Raw genomic sequence first — 22955 nt, 5'->3', positions numbered from 1 at the left:
CCAGAGATACTGTCCCTCACTGTTAACCCCCTCACCCCAGTCCAGCACCCGGCTAGAGAAACAAGGTTCCTTTGTCAAGGTCCTGACAATAAAAGGTGATAAAACACTGGTCTCTCTGAACAACATCAAGCCTTTGTCTTTTAATTTTTTTTTTTAATCCTCACCCAAGGACATTTTTCCAATTTTTGTTCAGACAGAGTGGGAGGGAGGGAGAGGAAGAGAGAGAGAAACATCGACGTGAAAGGGACACATTGAGTGGCTGCCACCCACATGACCAACCAGGGCCGGTGACAAACTGCAACTGAGGTACGTGCCCTTAGCAGGAACCGAACCCGGGTCGCTCCGGACCGCAGGCCAATGCTCTAACCATTGAGCCAAAACGGCCAGGGCAAGCCTTTGTCTTCTCTAGGCCCTCCCGGAAATTCCATGGTTTAGAAGATCAGCCTCACCACAACACAGGGAAAACTGACCTCGACATCTCTTTTCCTCTCTGAACAATGAGGCCAAATTTAGGCCCAACTATGGCTTTACCTCTACCCCCAACAAGGAGTCACACATCACATTAAAAAAAACACCCAGGAAAGAGCACCAGCACAAATACTTTATTTGGCAGTTTCAACCCAACACGCAGAGAAGAGCCCTGCCCTCCCTCACCAGCCTCCTCGGAAACCCCACCTTCCTTCCCAAGACAATGAAAGCAGCACCTTGCTGCACGAAAGGCAGCAGCCATGGCCTTGGCACCGTTTCTGGCTCCACTTCCACAGAAGGACAGAGAAGCACTGCCCACTGGCTCGGAGCACAGGTCAACAGCAGCAGGCACACCTGACGTTGCATGCCCGTGAGTCCAACACTCATCCTCCTGGCCTCAAGCTTTCCCAAGGTGACCTTGTCTCAGCCACCACTGGGCAGCAACACTCCTGGGCCCCTCTTGGGAAGGTTTGCCACGACGAATAGAATCCTCACGTCTCTGGCAGGCGCAGAAGGGTTCCAGAAGTGGTAGAGACACTGTGCAAGAGAAAGACACAGTTGGATCCAGACATGTAGGCCCAAGGTCTGGGGAGAACTCAGAAGTTGGCCAGGGATGTTCCCAGGTTCCAGAGAAGAGAAAAGTTGGACTTCCTACTGAAGGAAGCAAGAGTGGGAAGGAAACCCAACTTTTCTTTGGGTCATTGTTCTGTTGCCTGCCACAGGCTGGAGGCAAGACTCACCAGTCCACCAGCTGGGCCCCAATGAGGTCATGCACATGGTAGGCAAGGCCGAGTCTCACCGAGGCAGGTGCCCGCCGGCCCAGGAGCTCTGAAAGGAGTAGTTCCCGGTACTTAGCCTTCCGGACCATGCCAAGCACAGCCTGGCGCCCTAGAGGAGAGGTGGCACAGGAGCAGGGAGTAAGGCCTGCAGGCCAGAGGAGCCACCAAAAGGTGTTCTTGAGGGGCTAAGAGTTTGAGCTGCAGACAGGATACCTTTAACAAAATGCTTAATGAATCTCCCAGCTCCGGGCACGGCCAGCCACCAACTGCCAGCATCTCGGACAGTGAGGACTCCAGCGTTCACCAGCTGCCTGAGTGGGTGGGAAGCCAGGAGAGATGAGGTCTTGGCTCTGAGAATCCTCTCTCCTCCCTGCCTGCTAATGTTTGGACACTGTCTCCAGAAACATGGGCAACCAGGCAAAGGGACCAGATAACAGACATCCCCACCCCCTTGGAGCAGTTCTCATGTCTCGTCCACCTACCCAACTGTCCTCTTTTCCTGCTACTTGTTCCCTAAAACCGGTTTCGGAAGCCCTCCCTGACCACAAGCCGACACTCGCTCAGTCCCAACCCCAGGGGAGAAAGGGGTTTTTCTGTGCTCCTGCCACTGCCCACGCACACCTCACCACAGCTCCTACCACACCGCCCAAAAAAGCAGCTCATAAATGCCTTCACCTGGGCCATGGCTTACAGAGTAGGGGGCCTGAGCCAGGTACAACCCCCTACACTGATATTTTTATCTTACTTGTGCCCGGGTGCTGTGCTTTTGGATGTGAGTGCTTTAGTTCCCACCACACACACAGAGTCTAGCACGATTCACATCAGGCATTTATGGTCCCTGCCAGGCCTCTAGATACATCTGATCAGCCACACAGATCACTTGCATTTTAGTCCAGGGCTCTTTCCAAGGCCCAGGTAAGACAGGCCTCCTCTGTTGGGGGAGGGATACAAATTTAGAACATTTTACTTAAAAAAAAAAAGTCAACCTTTTGGGCAGGTTCAGCAAAAGAACAAGGACAGGCTGGATGGGAGGGAGGCAGGGAGGAGCCAGATGCCTGAATTGATTGGTTCCCCCAAATCTCACGTGATTTCCATGTCCCTGAAGCCAAAGGTCTGTGTCATTTGGTCCTGCTGAACACTAAGGTCTCCACAGGCTGGAAGCACCGAAGCCAGAAACTTCTGCACAGCCCCAGCATATGATCGGCCATCACAGGCCTTGAGGACCTGGAACCAGAGATGACAAACTGGACTGGCCCCACCCTCCAGTGACCTCCTCCCCAGGATATTTCTCTGCACACAGGAAGCAGATTCCCTTTTGTTCAGTTCTTTCTGCCTCTCAAACCTTTCTTCTTCCTCCTTCCCCTCCCTCATATGACCACTCACCAGAGCCTTCTGCCCTCTGTGGAGTGGGTAACTGCCTCTTTTCTTTTGATTTCCTTTTCCCAGCTCCCATGCCTGCCCACCCCACCGCCCATGACAGTCACACGCACTATGGTCCTGTAGTCTTCAGTGAGAATAATCCCATGGGCATCCAGGTCGAAGCCTAGCTGGACGACTCTGATCTCCCTCTGTTCCTGAAGTTCCTTCTGTCTCCAGAAAGATGGGAATGAAAAGAAGGGTGTCAGGGTAAGGTGCTCTGTCATACTCTGGGCACTCTGCCCATACTGGGGAGTTTTTCACTAAGCAAAGGAAAAACTATGGGGAGAGAATCACTTGAATCACCAAATAGTCTTTTTCAATTGGTGACCCACCCTCTTACCCACTGACCTCATCTGTTGTGTCAAATTATCAGTACATATTTTCTAAGACCAATCATATGCCAGATACTAAGATAAAATAGTGATTAAGACATAGACCATGCCCTCAAGAATTAACAGTCTAGATTTTGGGTAGAGGAAGGTGGGGAGGAATATGTGATAAAATGTTTAAAACAAATAAAATCAAACAGGACTACTGTTTCTAAGAAATTCACCTGCTGAAAATTAAAATGCTGGATAAAACATTATATTTTAAATTGTAAAGCATCAAAGAGCTCACAAGATAATACGTGAACAAAAGAATTGATAGAAGTAATTGGGACATGGAGGGCATTTGATGATTTAGGCAAATCTGTCCAGCACAGTCAAAAATACTGGGCACACCAGGAAACAAAATTCACTAGAAACAGACCCCAAAAGACATATTATCAGGGAAGTAGCAAAAACAGACTTAAAAAATCCCTATGTTTATAATGCTGAAACAAATAAAAGCCAAGATAGAATTTTTTAGCAGGGAATTATTAAAATTGACATAATATATTTGAAAAATATCCAAGTAGATATTCTAGAACTGGCAAGTGCAATTAAAGACTCAATGGATGGGCTTAATGGGTTAAGGCACAGCTAAATAAAAAGCTACTAATATGTAAGACAGGTAAAAAAAAACTAACCAGAATATAATATAGTCAAAATGATTGAAAATGCAGACTAGAGGCCAAGAGACTTAAAGAATAAAAAGAGAAGGTCCAACATATATTTAGTTGGAGTCCTAGAAGAAATGAAAAGAGATAAAGTAGGGAAAATATTTGAAGAGACAATAGCATGTCCACAATCACAAAAGTATATTAATCCAACTCTCATTAACTCATAAACAGACAAAATAACCAGCAAGGAACTAGAAGACTTCAATAGTAACTTTACTTACTAACATTAATAACTGAATAATGCATATTTTCTCAAATGCACATACACTGTTTAGCAAACCTGACTACATGGCACAAAGCAAGTCTCAATAAGTTTCAAATAACTGAAATCATATTGCCTGTTTTCTGATCACAATATCATTTATGCCAGAAACAAGTAATAATAAGGTAATAAGAAAATGTTTAGAAATTAAGACATACATTACTAATCAACCCAATGAATCAAAGAAAAAAAATCACAAAGCAAATTAGAAGACGTTTTGAAATGAAAATATATACCAAAACTTGGGGGAGAGAGCTAAATCTCAATACTTAGTGGAAAACTACAGTCTGCCATGCATTTATTATTAGAAAAGAAGAAAGGATAAGTTAGTGGGGGTTGGCGGGGGAACAATGAAATGGAAAACATACAAACAAGAGAGCAACAAAGCTAAATGTTAATTCTCTGAAAGACTATTAATATTGATAAGCCACTGGTAGACTGACCAAGAAAAAGAGAGGAGAAACCTAGAAAAAGCACAGATAAACAATATAAAGAATGAAAAAAGGGTCATCATTACAGATTCTACAAATAATAAAATGAAATTGCAAACTTCATGCCAATGAATTTAAAAGTTTAGATGAAACCAACAAATTCCTAGATAAATACAATTTCTTCCATAAGAATGAACAAAGAAAGGACAGGTTCATAAAAATGAAAACAAATTCACTAGAGCTAAATGCAACAACTTGGGAGAATCTCAAAAATATTCATCTAATGAAACAAGATATAAATAAATACATATAGTATGATTTGTTTATATCAAGTTCAAAATTGGGTAAAACTAAGTTATGTTGTTTATGAATAAATACATAGATGGTACAAAGAAAACCAAAGGAACAATTATCATACCAGTCAGGATAGTAGTCACCCTGCAGGGACCTAAGGCATTCTGATCAGAGAGCAATATATGTAGAGTGCTGGCTGTGCTCTATAGTCTGACTCGGGTGGTGGTTAAATGGCCTTGTAAACATTCTTTAAATTGTGCATGTGCATGTTAATATTTTCTTTTGTGCCAAATTTTAAAGCTTTTTAAAAATTTAGCTTAACACCAGTAGATCAAAAACAACAAATACTGTGTGAGGAGTGGTTCCACCTGACTGGCTTCCCCGTAGACTGGAGCTAGTCTCCATCCTCCTGTTCTTCCCTTTTCTGCCATAACACTCCACCTGCTAAACCCAATGGGCAGATTTGGGATATTATTTTTCTTGACCTCTTCACAAGACCACTGCCCTGAATCACAGGTTTAAAATCGCCAAATACTCCACCTTGTTGAAAATCTCTACTTTCACAATAGGCTCCTTCCTGGCTTACCCCAATTCTGGCCATTCCTTCTCAGCCTCTTTTACAAACTAATCTTCCTCTGCTTTCCCCTCACATCAGTGGATCTCAATTTTTAAGGCACATTAAGACTCATTGGGGCAGTAGTTCAAAAACGTGGATTCCCAGGTGCTACTATAAGAAATCTTAATTCATTAGCCTGAGTATTTTCGAAGAAGCGGCCCAAATAATTCTCACAGGTAGAACTCAGGACATACTCTGAAAAACAATGCCTTAAATGTTGGTATCTCCCAGCACTGTGGATTTGACCCTATTATCTTTCACTGTAAACCTGGGGTCTCAGAAGATCTGTGAACCCCCCCCCCCCTGCAATTGTACATGTAACTTGTATATATGTGGCATGTATGGATTTTTCTGTAAAGAGAGCCATAGCTTTCATTATCTCCTGAAGTTGGTAAAAAGGTTAAAAATCACCCTTCTACTCACTCTTCCTACCCGATCTCACCCACATCCTACAAAATGAACCACTACTCCCATCTCCATAACTTCCAATACTGTATCACTGGCCCAGAATTCTCTCCAGAACCTCAGCTGCAACTGTCTAGATATATTTACCTTTGGACACTCCACAAGCCCTCCAACTCAACTTGTACAAAACTAAACACATCATTTCTGCCCAATAAATCAATGTGTTCCTAGTCTATTCCCTCCACCAAGCAACCTCTCAGCCTGTCATCTGCAAAATCGGAGAGTTATCTTGGATTCCTCCCTCCTCCACCCCGCACATCATTCACCCTCACCCAATCTCTCCCTTCCTACTACACTGCCCTAATTTAGGCCTTCACCCATTCTCAGCTGCGGTATATTCATCTCAGTACCTCCAAGCCACCCAACACACCGTCCCCTCTCCTGTTGACCGTGCTCTACGCTCATCGCCCTCCGGTGTAAAGCGGAACCACACTGATGCGCAAGGCTCGTTGTCTGTCATCTGTTGCCTGCACTCCCAGCGCTGCAGGTTCCAAACATGCCCAGTGACTCAGTTTCCCCGATTACTTCGCTCTTCCACCTCCATGATCTGGACCCTACTGCCCGAGGGTCCTCCAACAGGGTCTGGGCGGTCTCCCGGCACCGGCAGCGCAGTCCCTGGCCCAGGGAGGCCCCTGTGTGTGAACAGCAGGATGGCTGGCGGACGGAAAGCCTGAGTGCGGCTTCGCTCGGTGGCCCGACGCCCCTCACCAGCTGCCGGTCAGCCGCCGTCCGGTCCGGCACGAGGCTGTACACCTGGCTCCTGAGCACGATGGGCGGCAGCGCGTCCTCGAACAGGCCTCGCGGGAACAGCCGCACCAGCTCCGCGACTGCGGCGCGCGCCGACCCTGGCGGAGAGGCCTGGTCCGTGGGGCGCTCATGGGGGCACCGTCCTCCCAACACCAGGTTGACCAGAGGCCAGGCCGCCGGGGCTGGGTCCCGAGCATCGCCCCGGGGTTGCCATGGTTACCTGCAACGCCCCTCGAAGGATCTGCCTCCGCAGGCCCTCGGTCCCGCCGCCTCTTCAGCCCCAGGGTCTCGGGGACCAGGCGCGGCCGCTTCCGGCTCATGGCCCGGGGTCTGGCGGGGCCGCGGAAGGGGTCGGGGCCGCGGTAGAGCCCACGAAACGGGAGCCTTCCGGCGCGGAGCGGTGACGTCCTCGGAGGCCGGCGGCCGAGCGTGAGTTAGACGCCGCGGTGCGGAGACCCGGCCCCGTCCGCCCGTAGGCCCGGCTGCGCGGGCGGCGCGGGTGCGGCCTCCAGCTCCCGGGCGGCCGGGCCGCGTGGCTGCCGCCGGAGCTCCCTCGTCCCGGCCGCCGGCCGCGGAACGACCAAGCTCCTGGTGCGAGGGCTTGGCCGCGCTGTCGCCGAATGATCGCGTCACCGAGAGCCGAAACCAGCTCTGCGTGCCGCCTCGACCGGGTGTGCCTGCGGAGACGTCATAGCTCCGCGGAGGTGGGAGTCGAGGCTGGCGGGCTGAGGTGACCAGCTGCCGGGTCGTGGCCCAAACGCCCTTCCTAACCGCACCGCCTGGGGAGGAGCGTGGGAGGGGCGCCGCCGACGGGACCGGCCGGAGCGCTCGGCGCGGTGCTGTTGGAGAGGCTGGGGCCGAGCCTGGCCGCCAGGAAACTCACTCCGTCCTGAGCCCGAGGCCCCGTTCTCCAGGCCTCCTCTATCAAAGGGGAACTGTCCCTCACCCACCTCAGGACCTCATGGAGCCCAGAGGGACCAAGAGAGGAGCTGGGAAGATAGAAGTAGCCGAACCTCGGAACAAACTGCCCTGCCCAGCACCCTCACTGCCCACAGACCCTGCCCTCTACTCCGGGCCCTTTCCTTTCTACCGGCGCCCTTCCCAGATGGGCTACTTCTCCCTGGACGCCCAACGCCAGTACCATGGAGATGCCCACGCCTTGCGCTACTACAGCCCACCCCCCACCAATGGTCAGGGCCCCAACTTTGATCTCAGAGACGGATACCCCCATCGATACCAGCCCCGGGATGAGGAGGTACGAGAGGGCCTGGACCATCTGCTGCGCTGGCTCCTGGAGCACCGAGGCCGGCTGGAGGGGTGAGCAGAGCAGATCACACTAGTAGACGGAGACCTGCACCTGCCCCTAAGATTAGGAAAGCTGGAGGGCATTCAGTCCTTGAAAGGAACTTGGGCTCTTCTTTGGGGGAGCCATCTGAGATTCTCTAGCCTCTAACTCCTCTCTCTCAGGGGTCCAGGCTGGCTGGCTGGGGCCATAGTGACATGGCGGGGACACCTGACAAAACTGCTAACAACACCATATGAGCGGCAAGAGGGCTGGCAGCTGGCGGCCTCCAGGTTCCAGGGGACACTGTACCTGAGTGAGGTAGAGACCCCGGCTGCGCGAGCTCAAAGGCTTGCCCGGCCACCCCTCCTCCGGGAGCTTATGTACATGGGGTACAAGTTCGAGCAGTACATGTGTGCAGGTGAGAGTTGCCCCTGCTCTGTAGCCTCCTCCCTCTTCCCCAGAGACAGAACCCCGACCCATTGCATCTTCTTTCCTGTACAGACAAACCTGGAGGCTCCCCGGACCCCTCTGGGGAGGTTAACACCAACGTGGCTTTCTGCTCTGTGCTACGCAGCCGCCTGGGAAACCACCCTCTGCTCTTCTCAGGGGAGGTAGACTGCACAGACCCCCAGGCCCTATCCCCACAGCCCCCCACCTGCTATGTGGAGCTCAAGACCTCCAAGGAGATGCACAGCCCTGGCCAATGGAGGAGCTTCTACAGGTTCAGGAGGGGGGTGGACAGGGCCACAGCTTAGAACTGACAGCTGGGGAAGGGACTTGGGAGAAGAGGAGGAGGCTGAAGGTGGGGTCCCCCTGACTCATCTTTCGTTACAGACACAAGCTCCTGAAATGGTGGGCTCAGTCGTTTCTCCTGGGGGTCCCAAATGTTGTCGCTGGCTTCCGTAACTCAGAGGGTTTCGTCTGTTCCCTAAAGACCTTCCCCACCATGCAGATGTTTGAACATGTCAGGGTAAGGCGATGGTGTCACAGCACCCACCTGTACCTGCAAACCAAGACCCCAGATCTTGTGTCCAGGGCTGCATTGTGTCTGCCCTCACTTGTCTCTGCCTCCTCCTTGGCCCTCCCCAGAATGACCGTGATGGCTGGAATCCTTCCGTGTGCATGAACTTCTGTGCCGCCTTCCTTAGCTTTGCCCAGAACACAGTGGTCCAGGATGACCCCAGGTGAGGCGTTCAGCTCTGCCCCTATCTGGGTCCCATCAGCCCAGCCTCCAACCCTCAGCTGGTGACTCCCATCTTCCCCCAGGCTCGTCCACCTCTTCTCCTGGGAGCCCGGCAGCCCAGTCACAGTGTCTGTACATCGAGATGCACCCCATGCCTTCCTGCCCACGTGGTACGTGGGAGCCATGACTCAGGAGCTCCCATCGCCCCCCAAGACACCGTCCCCTAAGGACTGATATTTCAGGGGGGCTGGTTCTGTCTCTGTGCAGTTAAAGGCATATTTCTAGGTGGTTCTCCCTGCTGTGTCACCCTCCCCAGCATCTCAAGTACACACAGCTGGTTTGGCATTTTATTATTACGTTTCACATGGGGGGTCACTCACTGAGTATAGAGACTCGCTGCAAAGACAATGTCCCTCCGCAGCAGGGTGGCTGCCGTCTCCATCTTAGCGCCTAGCACAGGCTCGCCTATTAGGCGGGCTGCTCCCCGCAGTGAGCGACACATCTCGGCCAGGCGCTGGATGCAGCGGACCACCAGGCCCTCAGGGGTCCTCGAAAGCCCTGCCAGCTCGGAGAAGGGCTATGGGGGAAGCAGGGCGGGGACTGAACTGATACACCTGGGCACATCTCTCCCCAACCAGCCGTCTGCAAAACCTCAAACTCCAGTTACTCACCATGCCCCGAGCCCACTCGTACACAACCCCGACCAGCCCAAAGTTCAGCTCCCCGACAAATTCCTCCACTGTCTGGTTCAGGCCACAGGCCACCTGGACCTCACCAATCCGCTTGGCCACAGCACAGACACGTTCCACTCCCTGCAGATGGGGAAGGACAGGGTAAGACCCACCTTCCAGGACTATCAAGGAAGAAGCCATTCCAGCTCTTAGGGGTACTTACAGGGCTGGAGAGGTCACTTGGGGAAACCTGGGGGTGGGGACTGGGAGTGCTGCAGCCAGGGGAGGGAAAGAGGGATAGGGGCCCAATACCTGTTTGAGGGTACTTGGGAGCTGCTCCCCAGTGTCCCCGGGGCTCTGGCAGACCAGGCCGGAAAGCAGGGCCGCAATCTCCTCTGGCCGCAGGGCACTCAGAGCATTGTCGAACATGAGCTCAGTGAGGAGCAGCTCATGGCTGCTCATGGCACAAGCCACCCGCCCTGCCAGCTTCACCGTGCCCGCTTCGTCTACATAACCCAGGGTTCGGAGCACCTAGACAGAAGATGGTGGTTGCTGGGAGCCTGCCATCCTCCCTCACTAGCCACCACCACCACTACTCTCACCTCTACTCGCTGGTGGTACTCGGGGAGCAGCAGCAGCGACTGGTCTGACAGCAGGAAGCGTAGCCGCTCCATCTCCTTCTGCACCTGAATTCGCTCCCGCAGCTTCAGGTACTGTGGAGAGCCACAGGCAGGAGCGGGTTAGCCTTTCCCTGGCCCTACATGGCCTGAGGACCAGAGCTGAGACGGGGGGACAGCCTACAGGGGACCAGAGAGAAAAAGCTTAGAAGCTGGCATCCAGGGCCCTACCTGGGCATGGAAACGGGGGCTGTGCACGCACTGAGCCCCCCGGATCAGCTCCTCTAGCTTCCGGGCCCGGAGTCCCCCCTCAACCACTGACACATCCTTAAGCTGCAAGTCATTGACAGGGTCAAGAGTTGGGGGTCCTGCTGGGTAGGCCTGAGCCAGGCGCAGCAATTCCTGGACAGCAGTTGTCACCGCAGCAATGGGAGGGTCCTTCCTGAGGAAGGAGCAGGTCCTGAGATGTCCACAAGAGCACCCCTCATGCTAGGGGAGCCACCCCAACCACACCTCCCCACGCCCCATCACATGGTCCCTTCCCAGGAAAGGGGTCCTCCCCAGCATCTCTAACTTGAATTTCAATTGCTGCCTCTTGCTGAAATCCTCCAAGATCTTCTCCGCATTCACCCTGAGCACTTTGGTGGTGATTGCGGCCATGTGCCCAGGCTGGAGCTTGGCCACAGTGTGGTCACAGGGCCCTGGGGAAAGGGAAGAGTGAGGTCAGACCTCACCATGAACCCAGGTGTCCTGCCTTCACTGCTGTTAGGAACCTGGACATCTGCCCCACTCTCACCTTCAGGCAGGAACAGCTTGAATCCCACGAGGTCATCTGGGTAGGGCACACCTGGGGAAGCTGAACCCCTCTCCTGTGGGTCCTCAGATATGGGTTTATCACACAAGACCAGAGTTGTGAATACTCTGCTGGTGGAGTTTGAGGAAACCTAGGGGAGATGGGGAGGCCAGGGCAGGGCAATGAGAGCAGTGGACACCAAAGGTAGAGACCAGGTGCTCACCTTCAAGCAGGGATCATGGAGCAACCACGCAGAGCCCACCAGTACAGACCAAGTCAAGCAATCAGCAGACTGGAAGGTGGGGGATGTGGAGGAGGGCAGAAGGCAAGGAGGTGTGCATGAAGTGGTGATGGGAAGGACAGGAAGGCAAGAGGAAAAATGAGAGTACTGCTGATTGTAACCTGTCCCCAGCAAGTAGGGGAAACAGAGAGGGCTTGTTCCTCCCTCCCTCTGGGGCCCAGACTCCCCTTGCGTCACCTGCAGGATCACACCCAATGCGTTATGATGCTCCTGATTCTTCACAACCACCACCCTTCCTGCTGAGAGAGACTTGAGCCCATTGATAGACTCTATGACACGTTGCTGAAGAGTGGGGATAAGCACAAAGGGATAAAGAAGGAAGTGTCGGGTGCTGGGAGAGGTTCAGGAGCACCCAGTGTCTCCTTGTCTATTTCCTCCATCACCCCACCAACACATACACGCTTGCTTACCTGGATCAGGCTGCGGGTCTCCGTCAGTTCCTCTCCCCACCTGTAATACTCGGGCAGGTCCGCCAGCTGGCCAGTCAGGTTAGGCTCCTCTAAGGCCCCCAGCTTCTTGGTTAACTCAGCCAGAGCTTGTTCATGGGCCTGGGCAGAAGCAAGGTGCAAGTGTGAAATAAGTCTCTGGGCTGTCTGCCACATCACCACCTGCACCCCACTGGCCTCTACATGCCCACCTCTTCCTGGCCTGGCTCCCCTTGCCCAACATCCAGTCCAGCATACTGGTCACCCTGACCCCTCACCTTGCTGTCCTTGCGGGACGGAAACTCAGAGAAGCTCCTCTTCATCATGTCCTCCACCCTGAGGGCGTCCACCCGCAGCAAGTTGAGGATCATTGTATATGTGAGGCGAAACTGAGACTGCAGCTGTGATGGCTTACCCTGGGGAGGAAAGGGAGACCAGGGTGGGCCTGCTGCTCCCCAGCCAACCCTCTGCGGACGGGCTCTGCCCCCAGAGAGCTAGTCCCAGCTCTGCAACCATGGGACCTAGACAAACTGCCTGCTCACCTCTGCAAAATAAGAGAGTGAAACTAAGTGATAGATTCACAAAGGTCCTACTAGATCGTATTCACAGTGGGAAAGACTACAGATGAGACCCAGTCTCACCCTAGGATCTGCTCACTCCTACCTTAGCTTCTCGCAGGCAAAAGCAAATAAAGGAGAAAGAAAGGAGGGGGGAAGGGGCTCACCGTCATCACGCGGTGCAGGTCCACCATCTCGGGCACTCGGCCCTTGCAGAGCAGAATGACAGTGCCTGTGGGATCCAGGCCTCTCCGGCCAGCCCGGCCAGCCATCTGCACGTACTCTCCAGGGAGCAGGTCCCGGAAGGAGGAGCCATCGTGCTTTCGCATGGAGTCAAACACCACTGTTCGGGCTGGCATATTTACACCCATGGCAAAGGTCTCTGTGGCAAACAAGACCTGGAACCCAGGGAAGAGAGGATCAGCAAAGGGGTCACACACAGCTGCCCATCACACCTCAGTCTGTAGCAAGGCTACACAGGCACCCGGCACAGTCGAGGCGGTTAACTCACAGGGGCCCATTTAACTCTCCAGGCAAATCTATAGAGTGAGGACTATCACTTTTCTCCTTTTATTTATTTAGCTACCTATTTATTTCTTTGTACCCCCATGTGCCACTCCCATTCCTCCACCATCAGTCATCCAATGTTTTTTGTTTTTTTTATCCTCATCCGAGGACATTTTTCCATTTTTTGTTCAGGTAGAATGGGAGGGAGAGAGAGGAACAGAGAGAGAGAGAAACATCAACGTGAAAGGTACGACACATCGAGTGGCTGCCACCCGCACGACCAACCAGGGCTGGGGACAAACTGCAACCAAGGTACATTCCCTTAGCAGGAACCCGGGTCTCTCGGGACCGCAGGTCGACGCTCCAACCACTGAGCCAAACTGGCCAGGGCCATCCAATGTTTTTAATGACTTTTTTTTTTTTATCCTCACCCAAGGACATTTTTGTACTTTTCTTCAGATAGAGCAGGAGGGAGAGAGGGAGGAAGAGAGAAACATCGATGTGAGAGAGACACATCGACTGGTTGCCACCCACACGACCCCAACTGGGGCCAGAGACAAACTGCAACCAAGGTACACGCCCTTAGCAGGAACCGAACCCAGGACTCTGGTCTGCAGGCCAACGCCCTAACTGCTGAGCCAAAATGGCCAGGGCTTAATGACTACCTTTTTGTGTGAATGTGTTCTTGCATGTTGTTTTGTGTGCGTGTAATTTGTAATTCACATTAAAGGCAGTTATATATCTCCTTCTGTTTCCTTACTTCTTTTCCTCCATAGTGTCTTCAGCATCCATCCATGTTCCTGTGATTATATCTAACCCCTTGCTTCCATCTGCAGCAGGACACTCTGGGGTGCATGCCCTAGTCACCTACCTGCTCCTCCAGTGAAGGGGAGGGACCAGCACCAACACCCTGCCGTAAGGCTCTAACCAACAAAAGAAGAGCAGACATATTCACTCATGGACCAGGGTGAGAACTTGTTTGTGATTTATACTCAGGAATGGAACTGAGAATCAAAGAGTATGTTATCCTTATCTTTGCCGAAAGAATGCCAGGGTACACTCCAGACTGGCCACCCCTATATAAAGGTTCCTACACCCTATGCAAGCAGACCTCGCTTGGCTGCAGTTTGCAGATTCTGCATGTTCATCAACATGGATGCCAGACCCTCCACCAGCAAAAGATCACAGCTCACTGAAGGCTCAGAAGATGGTGAGCATTTTTAATAGTATTCTTTAAAGTACGTACAATGTTTTTAGACATAAAACTAACATACACTTAATAGAGTGTAAACATAACTTTTATGTGCTCTGAGAAACCAAAACATCCGAGTGACTCACTTAACTGCAGTATTTATTATGGTGGTCTGGGGCCGAACCCACAATGTGTCCGAGGTTTGCCTGTAGTCCCCTATGACTTTAGCGACACTTGGTATTAACCAGTGTCCTAAGTTTTACCAGTCTAATCACTGAAGTCTTATGAGTAGTTCAATTTGCATTTTTCTGATGACAACGTATACGCTTGTTAGCTTTTTGGGTTTCTCCTCTGAATGCATCCCCATTTTAAGACTGGAAACCTAAAGTTCAGGGAGATTAAGAATCTGCAGAAAAAACTTACGGTCAAGATGGCGGCATAGTCTCGCCTCCTCCTACAACCACATCAAAGTTACAACTAAACTACAGAAAAACCATCATTCAGAACCACCTCAAATCAAGCTGAATGGAAGTCCTACAACTATGATATTAAAGCAGCCACATCGACACTGGTAGGAGGGGCGGAGGCCAACGGGCTGGTCCCACACCCACGTGTGGTGGATAAAATCAGGAGGACACCTCAGCTGGGAAGGTCCTCCCTGAGGACTGAGGGGTCCCCGTCCCACACCAGGCGCCCAGCTCAGGGTTCCAGTGCCAGGAAGAGAATCCCCATCACTTCTGGCTGTAAAACCACCAGGAACTGAGGCTGAGGGAGGCTAAAGCTTCTGGAGCCCCAGGCAGCTCCTCTTAAAGGGCCCGCACAGACTTACTCAAATTTGCTCCCTCTGAGCTCAGAGGGGAGGCAGCTTGAGGGGCACCAGAGACATATAGGGAAGAACTGAGCTGTCTAGCCTCGGGATGAGGGCTGGAGAGGCAGCTTTCTCCTGGACAGACATGCTGGCAGAGGCCCTTGCTCCTTTGGTGAGCCCTTCCCCCACAGGGCAGGCAGGTGGCCGCCATATCTGGGACTCCAGCAACCTGGCTCACACTGGTAGCCCCGCCCTGGTGATTCCCTGAGGCCCCGCCCCACCCAACTTTCAGGCCCACCCAAGCTGCTTCCAAAGGCTTTACCATAGGATTGGCCTGTCTTGGATCCTGCTTCAGAGATTCCTAAAATCCCTCAAACAAACAGCATCTGGTCTCAGTGTGCCCCATACCTCTCATTAAGTGGCCCCAGGCCTGGCACTAGAAGCAGCTGGCCTTGGTTCACAACTTGGCTTTGCCTGGGCACCTCCAAGCCCAGCACAAGAAGCAGCCATCGGCAAATCACTTTGTAGCTTATGCCTGGTGGCCCTGGGTAGAACACAGGCAGTGGCTGACCTTGCCCCAGTGGACAGATTCAAAGCACCATCACCCAGCCACCTCCACAAGTGACACACTCAAGGAGTGGACTCAGTGGGTACCAGAGCCCTGCTGAAGTAAGTCTTGCTCTGTGTGGTGGCCCCTGCACAGCTGGTCCTACAAGGGAGGCAGAGGCCTGTGGTCAGTGGGCACAGAAAGTCCTTGCAGCTGATCAGCCTGAGTAAATCCCTCCCACTGATGTGCCAACAGCAATCAAGACTCAAATACAACAGAAGGGTGTACAGTCCACACTAGGGGTGCACCCTGAGGGCCCAGCTGGGGTGATCAGGGAGGCTGTGCCACTGGATACTACAGGACAACTACAACAATGGGCCACCCTACAAAGCCTAGAAGACATAGCAACTCTACCTAATACGTAGAAACAATCACAGCAAAGCAGCCAAAATGAGGAGACAAAGAAACATGTCCCAAATGAAAGAAAAGAACAAAACTCCAGGAAAAGAACTAAACAAAATGGAGATAAGCAATCAATCAAATGCGGAGTTCAGAAAACAGGTTATAAAGTTGCTCAAGGAACTTAATGAGACATTTAAGGAACTTAGTGAGACCTTCAAGGAACTTAAGGAGACATCCAAGGAACTGGGTGAGAACATCAACAACATAAAAAAAAGGACCAGTCAGAAATGAAGGATGCACTAACTGAATTAAAGAATAATTTACAGAGAATCAATAGTAGAGTAGGTAATGCCAAGAAACAAACCATCGATTTGGAATATAAGAAAGTCAAAACACCCAATCAGAACAGCAAAAAAAAGAAAAAGAAAAAAAGAGAAGAGTGTAAGGAGCCTCCGGGACAACTTCAAGTGTACCAACATACGCATCATGTGGATGCCAAAAGGAGAGAGAGAGAGCAAGAAATTGAAAACCTATTTGAAAAAATAATGACAGAGCCCTGGCCAGTTTGGCTCAGCGGTTGGAGCGTTGGCCTGTGGTCCAGAGAGACCCGGGTTCGGTTCCCACTGGAGCACGTACCTCGGTTGCAGTTTGTCACCAGCCCTGGTTGGTTGTACGGGTGGCAGCCACTCGATGTGTCCCTTTTTCATCAATGTTTCTCTCTCCCTCCCACTCTATCTGAACAAAATATGGAAATGTCCTCCAGTGAGGATAAAATAATAATAATAATAATAATAATAATGACAGAAAACTTCCCTAACTTGGTGAAGGAAACAGACATACAAGTCCAGGAAGCACAGGGAGTCCCAACCAAGATGATCCCAAAGAGGTCCACACCAAGACGCATCATCATCAAAACACCAAAGGTAGCCCTGGCCGGTTTGGCTCAGCAGTTGGAGCGTCGGCCTGCGGACCAGAGAGTCCCAGGTTTGGTTCCCACTAGGGGCACATACCAAAAAAAGAAAAGAAAATGCCAAAGGTTAAAGACAAAGAGAGAATCTTAAAAGCAGTTCATTAACTACAAAGGAGCTCCCATTAGACTGTCAGCTGATTTCTCAAAATAAACTTTGCAGGCCAGAAAGAAGTGGCAAGAGATATTCAAAGTGATGAAAAGCAACAACCTACAACCAAGATTACTATATCCTGCAAAGCTATTTAGAATCGATCACCATATAGTTTCCCAGACAAGAAAAAGCTAAAGGAATTCATCAACACCAATCCAGTATTATATGAAATGTTGAAGGGTCTTCTTGAAGGAGAAGAACAAAAATATGAACAATTAAATAACAATTAATACATATGTATCAACAATTGAATCTACAAACAAAATGAGCAAGCACAACATAAACAGACTCATAGATACAGAGAACTTTTTGTTGCTTGCCAGATGGGTGGGGGCTTGAGGGGATGGGTGAAAAAGTTGAAGGGATTAAGAAGTACAAATTGGTTGTTAGATTGATGAACCTCAAAGAGAAGTTGGGAGGGAGGGCGGGATGAGAAAAACCAAAGAACTTCTATGCATATATGCATAACCAATGGACACTGACAATAGTGTAAGGAAGGCAGGAGGGGGGTGGGACTGGGGAGGAGGGGGACAATGGGGAAAAAAAGAGGGGACATCTGTAATACATTCAACAATAAAGATGAACGTGGCAAAAAAAAAAAGAATCTGCCGAAAGCCCACAGCAAGGAGGGGCGGGCAGCGGGCGCACCTTAACCAGGCCACGGCTGAAGAGCATCTCCACAATCTCCTTGAGGATGGGCAGGATGCCGCTGTGGTGCACTCCCAGGCCTCGGTGCAGCAGCTCTGACATGTGCAGGACCTGCGGGGGGCCAAGGCCCGTGATCAGGGTGGAGTGGCGGGGCACCCATCCCCACCAGAGTCCAAGTCCCCCCTCCACACCTGGGGCAGCTGGCGGTCAGAGCCACGGAGGCGAGCAAGGCAGCGCTGCAGGAAGAGGTGAATCTCGCTCTTCTCTGAACTTGTGGTGAGGTCCAGGGAGGTGAGGCCCGAAGCCTGCTCGTCACAGCGGCCTCGGGAGAAGGTGAACACCACCACGGGGAGCTGCGCACGGGTGCGGAGGGAGGCCAGGAGGGACAGGTACACACCGCGGTCCTGGGGAAGGGGGTGCAAAGGCACAGAGGTGGAGTCCCTGAACCAGTAGGGGCATGTAAAGAAGTATCAGGTCAGACAGTGCTCAAAGCTCAAGTGCAACCAACCCCCTGGGGCACGAGGGAAGAAACAGGTGGCAACAGATCCAAAGCCTGCTGGTTCTCACCTGTGCGGGCCCACCCTGGTGCGTGGGCTGCTTGGCCCCAAAGGTCTGGGCATGTTTGCTCATCCTCTCCTTCTTGGCCTCCACAGCTGCATAGTACCTGGGCATGCGGAGGAGGGCCATCACAGTCAACCCAGCCGGCCCAGCCCTGCCCCTGCCCCTGCCCCAGCTTACCCCTTTGTGTGGAAGGTGCCTCGGGAGTCCAGCAACAGGAAGAGTTCGCCCTGGGTCTTGGGACTGTTCCCAGTGAAGAGATAATGCTCCAGAGGGACAGGGCGAGCAACAGTGCTGATCACGTAGATCTGGCGGCGCTTCAGACGTCTGGGCAGGAAGGAGGCGGTGGTCAGGGGCGGCAGTGTGGGAAGAAGCAGCCCACATCCCCACCCACCCTCCCCCTCGGGGCTCGCCATCTTTTCTGGGAGTCAGACTGGAAGGCTGTCCCCAGCATTGTTTCTCTCAATATTCAAAGTGGCCTGGGCCTAAGTGGGCCACGTTCCCCAGCCTCACCTCTGCCTCCTCCCCACCCCACAGTCTGACCACTTTCCCTGCTGTGGCAGTCCCCCCCCCAAACAAGGAAGACTACAGCCCCCTTCACCCAAGCACCCCAGGACGCACATCTCACCCAATCCAGTCAGCAAACTCAAGGGCATTGGGGACAGTGGCACTCAGAAGGATGATAGAGACATGGTCAGGGAGCATGATGAGCACCTCCTCCCACACGACCCCACGCTGGACACAGAGGGAAGACAAGTCATGGGCAACTCAGAGGGGGCTGTCCTTCAGCACCTAGGCTTCCACTGGAGCACAAAGCAAGCAGTAAGGCCCTGGATGGTTTGGCTCAGGGCTTAGAGTGTCGGCCCACGATCCAAAGGGTGGTGGGTTCAACTCCCAGTCAAGGGTACATACCTGGGTTGCAGATTCAATCCCCGGCCCTGGATGGGATCGTGCAGGAGGCAACCAATCGATGTGTCTCCCTCACATTGATGTTTCTCTCTCTCTCTCCCTCCCTCCCTCCCTCCTTCCACTGTCTCTAAAATAAATAGAAAAATATCCTCAGGTAAGGATTAACAACAACAAAAAAAGAAAGCAGTAAGGTTTCAAGGTGTGTGGAAGAGGGAGGTGCTGAACTAGTCCCAAAGGAAAAAATTGCTGGGGTCTGGGGTCCCATGGACCTTGTCTCCCTTACCTCAGCATCATTGATATAGTGAACCTCATCAAAGATGACCCACTCCAGATCCCGGATGACATCTGAGCCGCTGTACAGCATGGAGCTGGGAAGAAGAGACCCAAGGCTGACTCCCCAGCGGCTCCTGTCTCTACCAGCCCAGCCAACATGCTCTCCATGCAACCTCACCTTCCTGACCCAAAACCCACCCGTGCTGAGTGTCCATCTCTCACCGAAGGATTTCTGTTGTCATGATGAGGCAAGAGGCCTCTGGGTGCAGCTGTACATCCCCAGTGAGCAGCCCCACGTCCCCGAATGTATTTCGGAAGTCTCGGAACTTCTGGTTACTCAGAGCCTTAATAGGTGAAGTGTAGACGGTGCTGGGAAGAAGGCATGAAGTTAGCCAGTCTCTCCATTCCAACTGTGGTCAGCACCTCCTCTCCCACCCTGAGCCCTGCCAGCAGCATGCCACAGAGCTCAGGTAACCCCCTTTCTTCACCCAAACTGCCCTCATTCTCCTTCGTGACATGACCCCAGAGAAATTCTGTCCCATGACTTCTTCCTGAACTAAATGCATGAAGGTCATTCTCCTAAACTCTCTCCCCAAACCTTCTCATTTTTCTCCGGACCTGTCTCAGTTCTTCCCCCAAATCTCCCACCTAAAAGATGAAGTAAATACATGGAAAGAGAGGAGACTTAGAAAGGATGCAGGAAAAAGCAGGGAAGGCTGATGAAAGGAAAGGCTGTACCGCGTCATGTGCTTCTGGGCAAGGGCAATGGCGTATTCGGCCACAACTGTCTTCCCTGCAGATGTGTGAGCCGCCACAAAGACTGAGTCATGCCGTTCCAAGTGCAGTATGGCCTGTTTCTGGAACACATCAGGCTCAAATGGCCACTGTGGGAGAGAAAAATAGATGAGGGCTAAAAAAGGGAGAGGGGTCTTCCTAGCTCTAGCTCAGGGGGCATGCAGGGCAGTAGGGAGAAGGCCAGAGTAAGGCGAGGCTGGGACTGAGGTCCAAGACTGGCCTGGAAGGCATCTGGTCTCTGGTGACGAGAGGAGACACGGCAGTGGGCTGGGAGGAAGCGGGGGAGCATGTAGGGACTGGCCACGCCACCTGGAAGGCTGGCTGGGGAATGAGGCGGTAGAAATCACCAACGGGGGAGGTGACATCCACAGGAATGGCCCACTGCTCCTGAGGAAGTGGTTTGGGGGCCAGCTCTGAGGGGGATACAATTGTGGATGCTTCCTGGAAAAGTAAGGGGTGGGGTGATAAAGATACAGCCATAAAGCTCTCCATTACCACTCCTCCCAAAGATGCTCCTGTCTTCCCCTTAGGTGCAGCCAAGCCAGCCCACCCTCCTGGTAGCAAGGTCCTTTCTTTCCTGTTTCAACCACCCAGAAGCACCCACCTTCAACACTAGGTCCTCCAAGCTGCTTGCTCGGGCCAAAGGAGCACTGCAGGGAGAGGCTAAAACAATGTCCTCTCTGGTACCTCCTGGCTGTCCCACTGCCTCCCTCTCGTCTTCGTCGCCCCCACCCAAATCCAGGGGCTCTAGCAGACGGCTGAGGCTGAGCAACCCAGCAGCTGGAGCTGGGTGATCTGAGGAGCAAGGCAAAAAAGAAGACCCAGTCACATCCATCTCCGTTCTACAGGAGAAGAGCACCACTTCTCCTACACTCCCATTTCAACACTCACCCTTTGGTGCAAAGTCCACACCTTTCTTGAAGCCAGGTGGAACAGTAAGAAGACCTGGAGGACAGAGACAGAGAGTCGGGACCACTGCACACTACTATTCAAGTCATCCACTACATAAACCTGAAGAATGCTATTCACAGCATAGGTGTTATAGCTGGAGACAGTTGTTGTAATAATTTTCCAACAAATGACAGTAAAAGTTGTTATTTATGGAAAAGGGACCTTTTCCTAATTTGCTCAGAGACATGGAAGAGCTAGCAGCAGCCCAGTGATAGGCCTGGGCCCCTCGTCCTCAGGGCCCAGACTTGGAGCTCTGCCTCCCAAGGGTCCATCCTGGCACCACCTCACCTTTCTCAAAGTCTATATCCTCCTCAGCTTCCTCCCGAGTGCTCACATCTGTTATGGTGGGCTCATCCATTCCCCCTAGAGAGAGGTTGGATACATGAGGATTCATGAGGGGTGATAGGGAACCCTTCCCTAGAGACTGAAGGCTCCCTCCCCTACAATCTCATTTCCACAAGAGTCACCTGGCCAGAAAGGGTACTGTGTTGGATTCCCCCACAGGGACTGGGAGATGGGCCCTGGTGGCCGGCGAAGAGATAAGGAGGTTGTGGCCGACAGGTCTGTATTCTCCAGCAGGACCTGAGGCAAGAGATCAGAACCGAAGTGAGGTTGTACTTGCTTATGGCCCTTTTTCCCACTTTGCTTCTCATGGCCCCTGAGCTCTTACCTCCTTGTAGCCCAGTATCTGGCCCGTGGTTGGGTGTCTTTGGGCTTGTAGGTCGGAGGGGACTGGGGCCCCCAGTACAGCGAGGAGAGACCAGGGATCCATCTTCCTCTGCCATTTTCTGGAGAGAAAGAAGTTATTTTTAAGACTTCTTTCTCCTCTGTCTCAGCTTCCTCCAGGGGCCCATCTCCCTAATCCAGGCCCCTGCAGACCCCTTACCGGGCTGAGTGCTCCAGACCATGCAGAGGCAGCCAGGCTGGAGATGACAGAAACAACTGCTCTGCTTCTTGCTGCAGATCTGGAGCACAGGGAGGGAGGCCGTGGGGAAGCTGGAACAAGGGCAAGGTGAGAGAAAGTGATGGGAGTTGAGTTTAGATCAGAAATGGTAAATGTCCCGGACACACTGGGACAATCAAAGTTAAGCAATATTTTCCAGCGGTTGTAATGCTTTGCAGGACAAACAACCTGCTACTGAATTACCACAGGCGCTGGTTAAAGATAAAGATTTTAGATTTCAGAATCAGGGACTGGACCTAGGAATCTGTATTTTTTAAAAGCTCCCCGACTAATTATGAGACACACTAAAATGTGAGAATCACTAGCTTTAGGAAAAAGGTCCCAGATCTAAAGTTGAAGAGTCGGCTAGCATCTCAGCCACCAAGTGCTTGGAGACAGAAGGGGAGTGCAGCGAGAAAAGACGTTTGAAAGAGCTAAGGTATCCCCAGAGCTCCCTGCTCATCCTCAAAGGGGCTCTGACCCACAGCTGGTCCACTAGGCTGGAGTCCGTCCTGCACCAGGCCGGGCCCAGATGTCAAGTGTCCAGAGAAAAAAGCGGGTCGTGCTATTCTTACCTTTTAAGCTCAATACGAGTCAAAGGTTAGGGTCACAAGTCACTCACTGTGCTTTCTGGAGCCCCAGGCACATTCAGCAGCTCCCAGCGCCCAGTGCATCCCAGCTCCACAGCCCGAAGAGGCAGGTCCAGGGGGTCTAGGGGAGGTAGCACTACGGGAGAATACGGGAGAAGGATCTGAGGTCAGGAGTCAAAGGTAGATGCCTGACTACTGCTTAGTTCCACCCCCTCCCTCTCACCAAGTCGCTCCGTCTCCATCATCTCGGAGCCGCCGCAGCTGCCCCGCAGCCCGGAAGTGCAGCAAAGAGCCGGGGGTAAGCCCCGCCTCCGAAAGGGCGGAAGTGAAGGCGACTTCCGCCACACACCCCTCCG

The 22955-nt window shown here is 52.3% G+C and overlaps 3 protein-coding genes across 4 annotated transcripts; 1 reads left to right on the top strand and 2 right to left on the bottom strand.

Annotated features, from left to right (window-relative positions):
• Positions 1 to 588: 588 nt before the first annotated feature.
• STK19 (serine/threonine kinase 19) lies at positions 589 to 6843 on the bottom strand. Of its 2 annotated transcripts, none has more exons than XM_036249448.1 (7): positions 6744 to 6843; positions 6485 to 6621; positions 2738 to 2833; positions 2332 to 2471; positions 1461 to 1558; positions 1209 to 1356; positions 589 to 1005 (listed from the first exon to the last, which is right to left on the bottom strand). In XM_036249448.1, the coding sequence occupies exons 1-7, from the start codon at positions 6841 to 6843 to the stop codon at positions 960 to 962; spliced, it is 765 nt and encodes a 254-aa protein (XP_036105341.1). In that variant the 3' UTR covers positions 589 to 959. The 2 variants fall into 2 exon arrangements, with proteins under 2 accessions (XP_036105341.1, XP_036105342.1); XM_036249449.1 differs by having other exon boundaries at positions 1209 to 1296.
• Positions 6844 to 7122: 279 nt separating this feature from the next.
• On the top strand, positions 7123 to 9275 carry DXO (decapping exoribonuclease). The gene is made up of 6 exons (XM_036248185.1): positions 7123 to 7840; positions 7991 to 8226; positions 8310 to 8529; positions 8643 to 8778; positions 8898 to 8992; positions 9075 to 9275. Exons 1-6 carry the CDS (start codon positions 7485 to 7487, stop codon positions 9223 to 9225), a joined length of 1194 nt encoding a protein of 397 aa, XP_036104078.1. The 5' UTR covers positions 7123 to 7484; the 3' UTR covers positions 9226 to 9275.
• A 51-nt stretch (positions 9276 to 9326) lies between these two features.
• On the bottom strand, positions 9327 to 22944 carry SKIV2L (Ski2 like RNA helicase). Its single transcript, XM_036248184.1, has 28 exons — positions 22823 to 22944; positions 22632 to 22735; positions 21953 to 22062; positions 21737 to 21854; positions 21534 to 21648; positions 21355 to 21429; positions 21007 to 21060; positions 20720 to 20910; positions 20425 to 20556; positions 20059 to 20204; positions 19543 to 19689; positions 19331 to 19415; positions 18767 to 18873; positions 18319 to 18465; positions 18148 to 18244; positions 17772 to 17984; positions 17581 to 17691; positions 12523 to 12753; positions 12077 to 12214; positions 11784 to 11921; positions 11551 to 11655; positions 11076 to 11223; positions 10854 to 10980; positions 10511 to 10721; positions 10265 to 10375; positions 9975 to 10193; positions 9663 to 9803; positions 9327 to 9568 (listed from the first exon to the last, which is right to left on the bottom strand). The coding sequence occupies exons 1-28, from the start codon at positions 22842 to 22844 to the stop codon at positions 9368 to 9370; spliced, it is 3744 nt and encodes a 1247-aa protein (XP_036104077.1). The 5' UTR covers positions 22845 to 22944; the 3' UTR covers positions 9327 to 9367.
• Positions 22945 to 22955: the final 11 nt, after the last annotated feature.

Source organism: Molossus molossus, unplaced genomic scaffold (assembly GCF_014108415.1).
Source record: "Molossus molossus isolate mMolMol1 unplaced genomic scaffold, mMolMol1.p scaffold_m16_p_8, whole genome shotgun sequence".
Lineage (NCBI taxonomy): Eukaryota > Metazoa > Chordata > Mammalia > Chiroptera > Molossidae > Molossus > Molossus molossus.
The sequence above is the reverse complement of the archived record's forward strand: the minus strand, read 5'-3'. Positions and strand labels throughout refer to the sequence as shown.

Excerpts from the sequence above, each read along its gene's own strand:
- STK19 (XM_036249448.1), bottom strand. The coding sequence starts at position 6,843 with ATGAGCCGGAAGCGGCCGCGCCTGGTCCCCGAGACCCTGGGGCTGAAG. Across the intron at positions 6,622-6,743 it reads TCCTTCGAGGGGCGTTGCAG|GGTCGGCGCGCGCCGCAGTC; the intron begins GTAACCATGGCA and ends CCTCTCCGCCAG. Across the intron at positions 1,006-1,208 it reads GGGGCCCAGCTGGTGGACTG|TGTCTCTACCACTTCTGGAA; the intron begins GTGAGTCTTGCC and ends TCTCTTGCACAG.
- DXO (XM_036248185.1), top strand. The coding sequence starts at position 7,485 with ATGGAGCCCAGAGGGACCAAGAGAGGAGCTGGGAAGATAGAAGTAGCC. Across the intron at positions 8,227-8,309 it reads CGAGCAGTACATGTGTGCAG|ACAAACCTGGAGGCTCCCCG; the intron begins GTGAGAGTTGCC and ends TTTCCTGTACAG. Across the intron at positions 8,779-8,897 it reads AGATGTTTGAACATGTCAGG|AATGACCGTGATGGCTGGAA; the intron begins GTAAGGCGATGG and ends GGCCCTCCCCAG.
- SKIV2L (XM_036248184.1), bottom strand. The coding sequence starts at position 22,844 with ATGATGGAGACGGAGCGACTTG. Across the intron at positions 21,855-21,952 it reads GGTCTGGAGCACTCAGCCCG|AAAATGGCAGAGGAAGATGG; the intron begins GTAAGGGGTCTG and ends CTTTCTCTCCAG. Across the intron at positions 21,430-21,533 it reads ACAGTACCCTTTCTGGCCAG|GGGGAATGGATGAGCCCACC; the intron begins GTGACTCTTGTG and ends ACCTCTCTCTAG.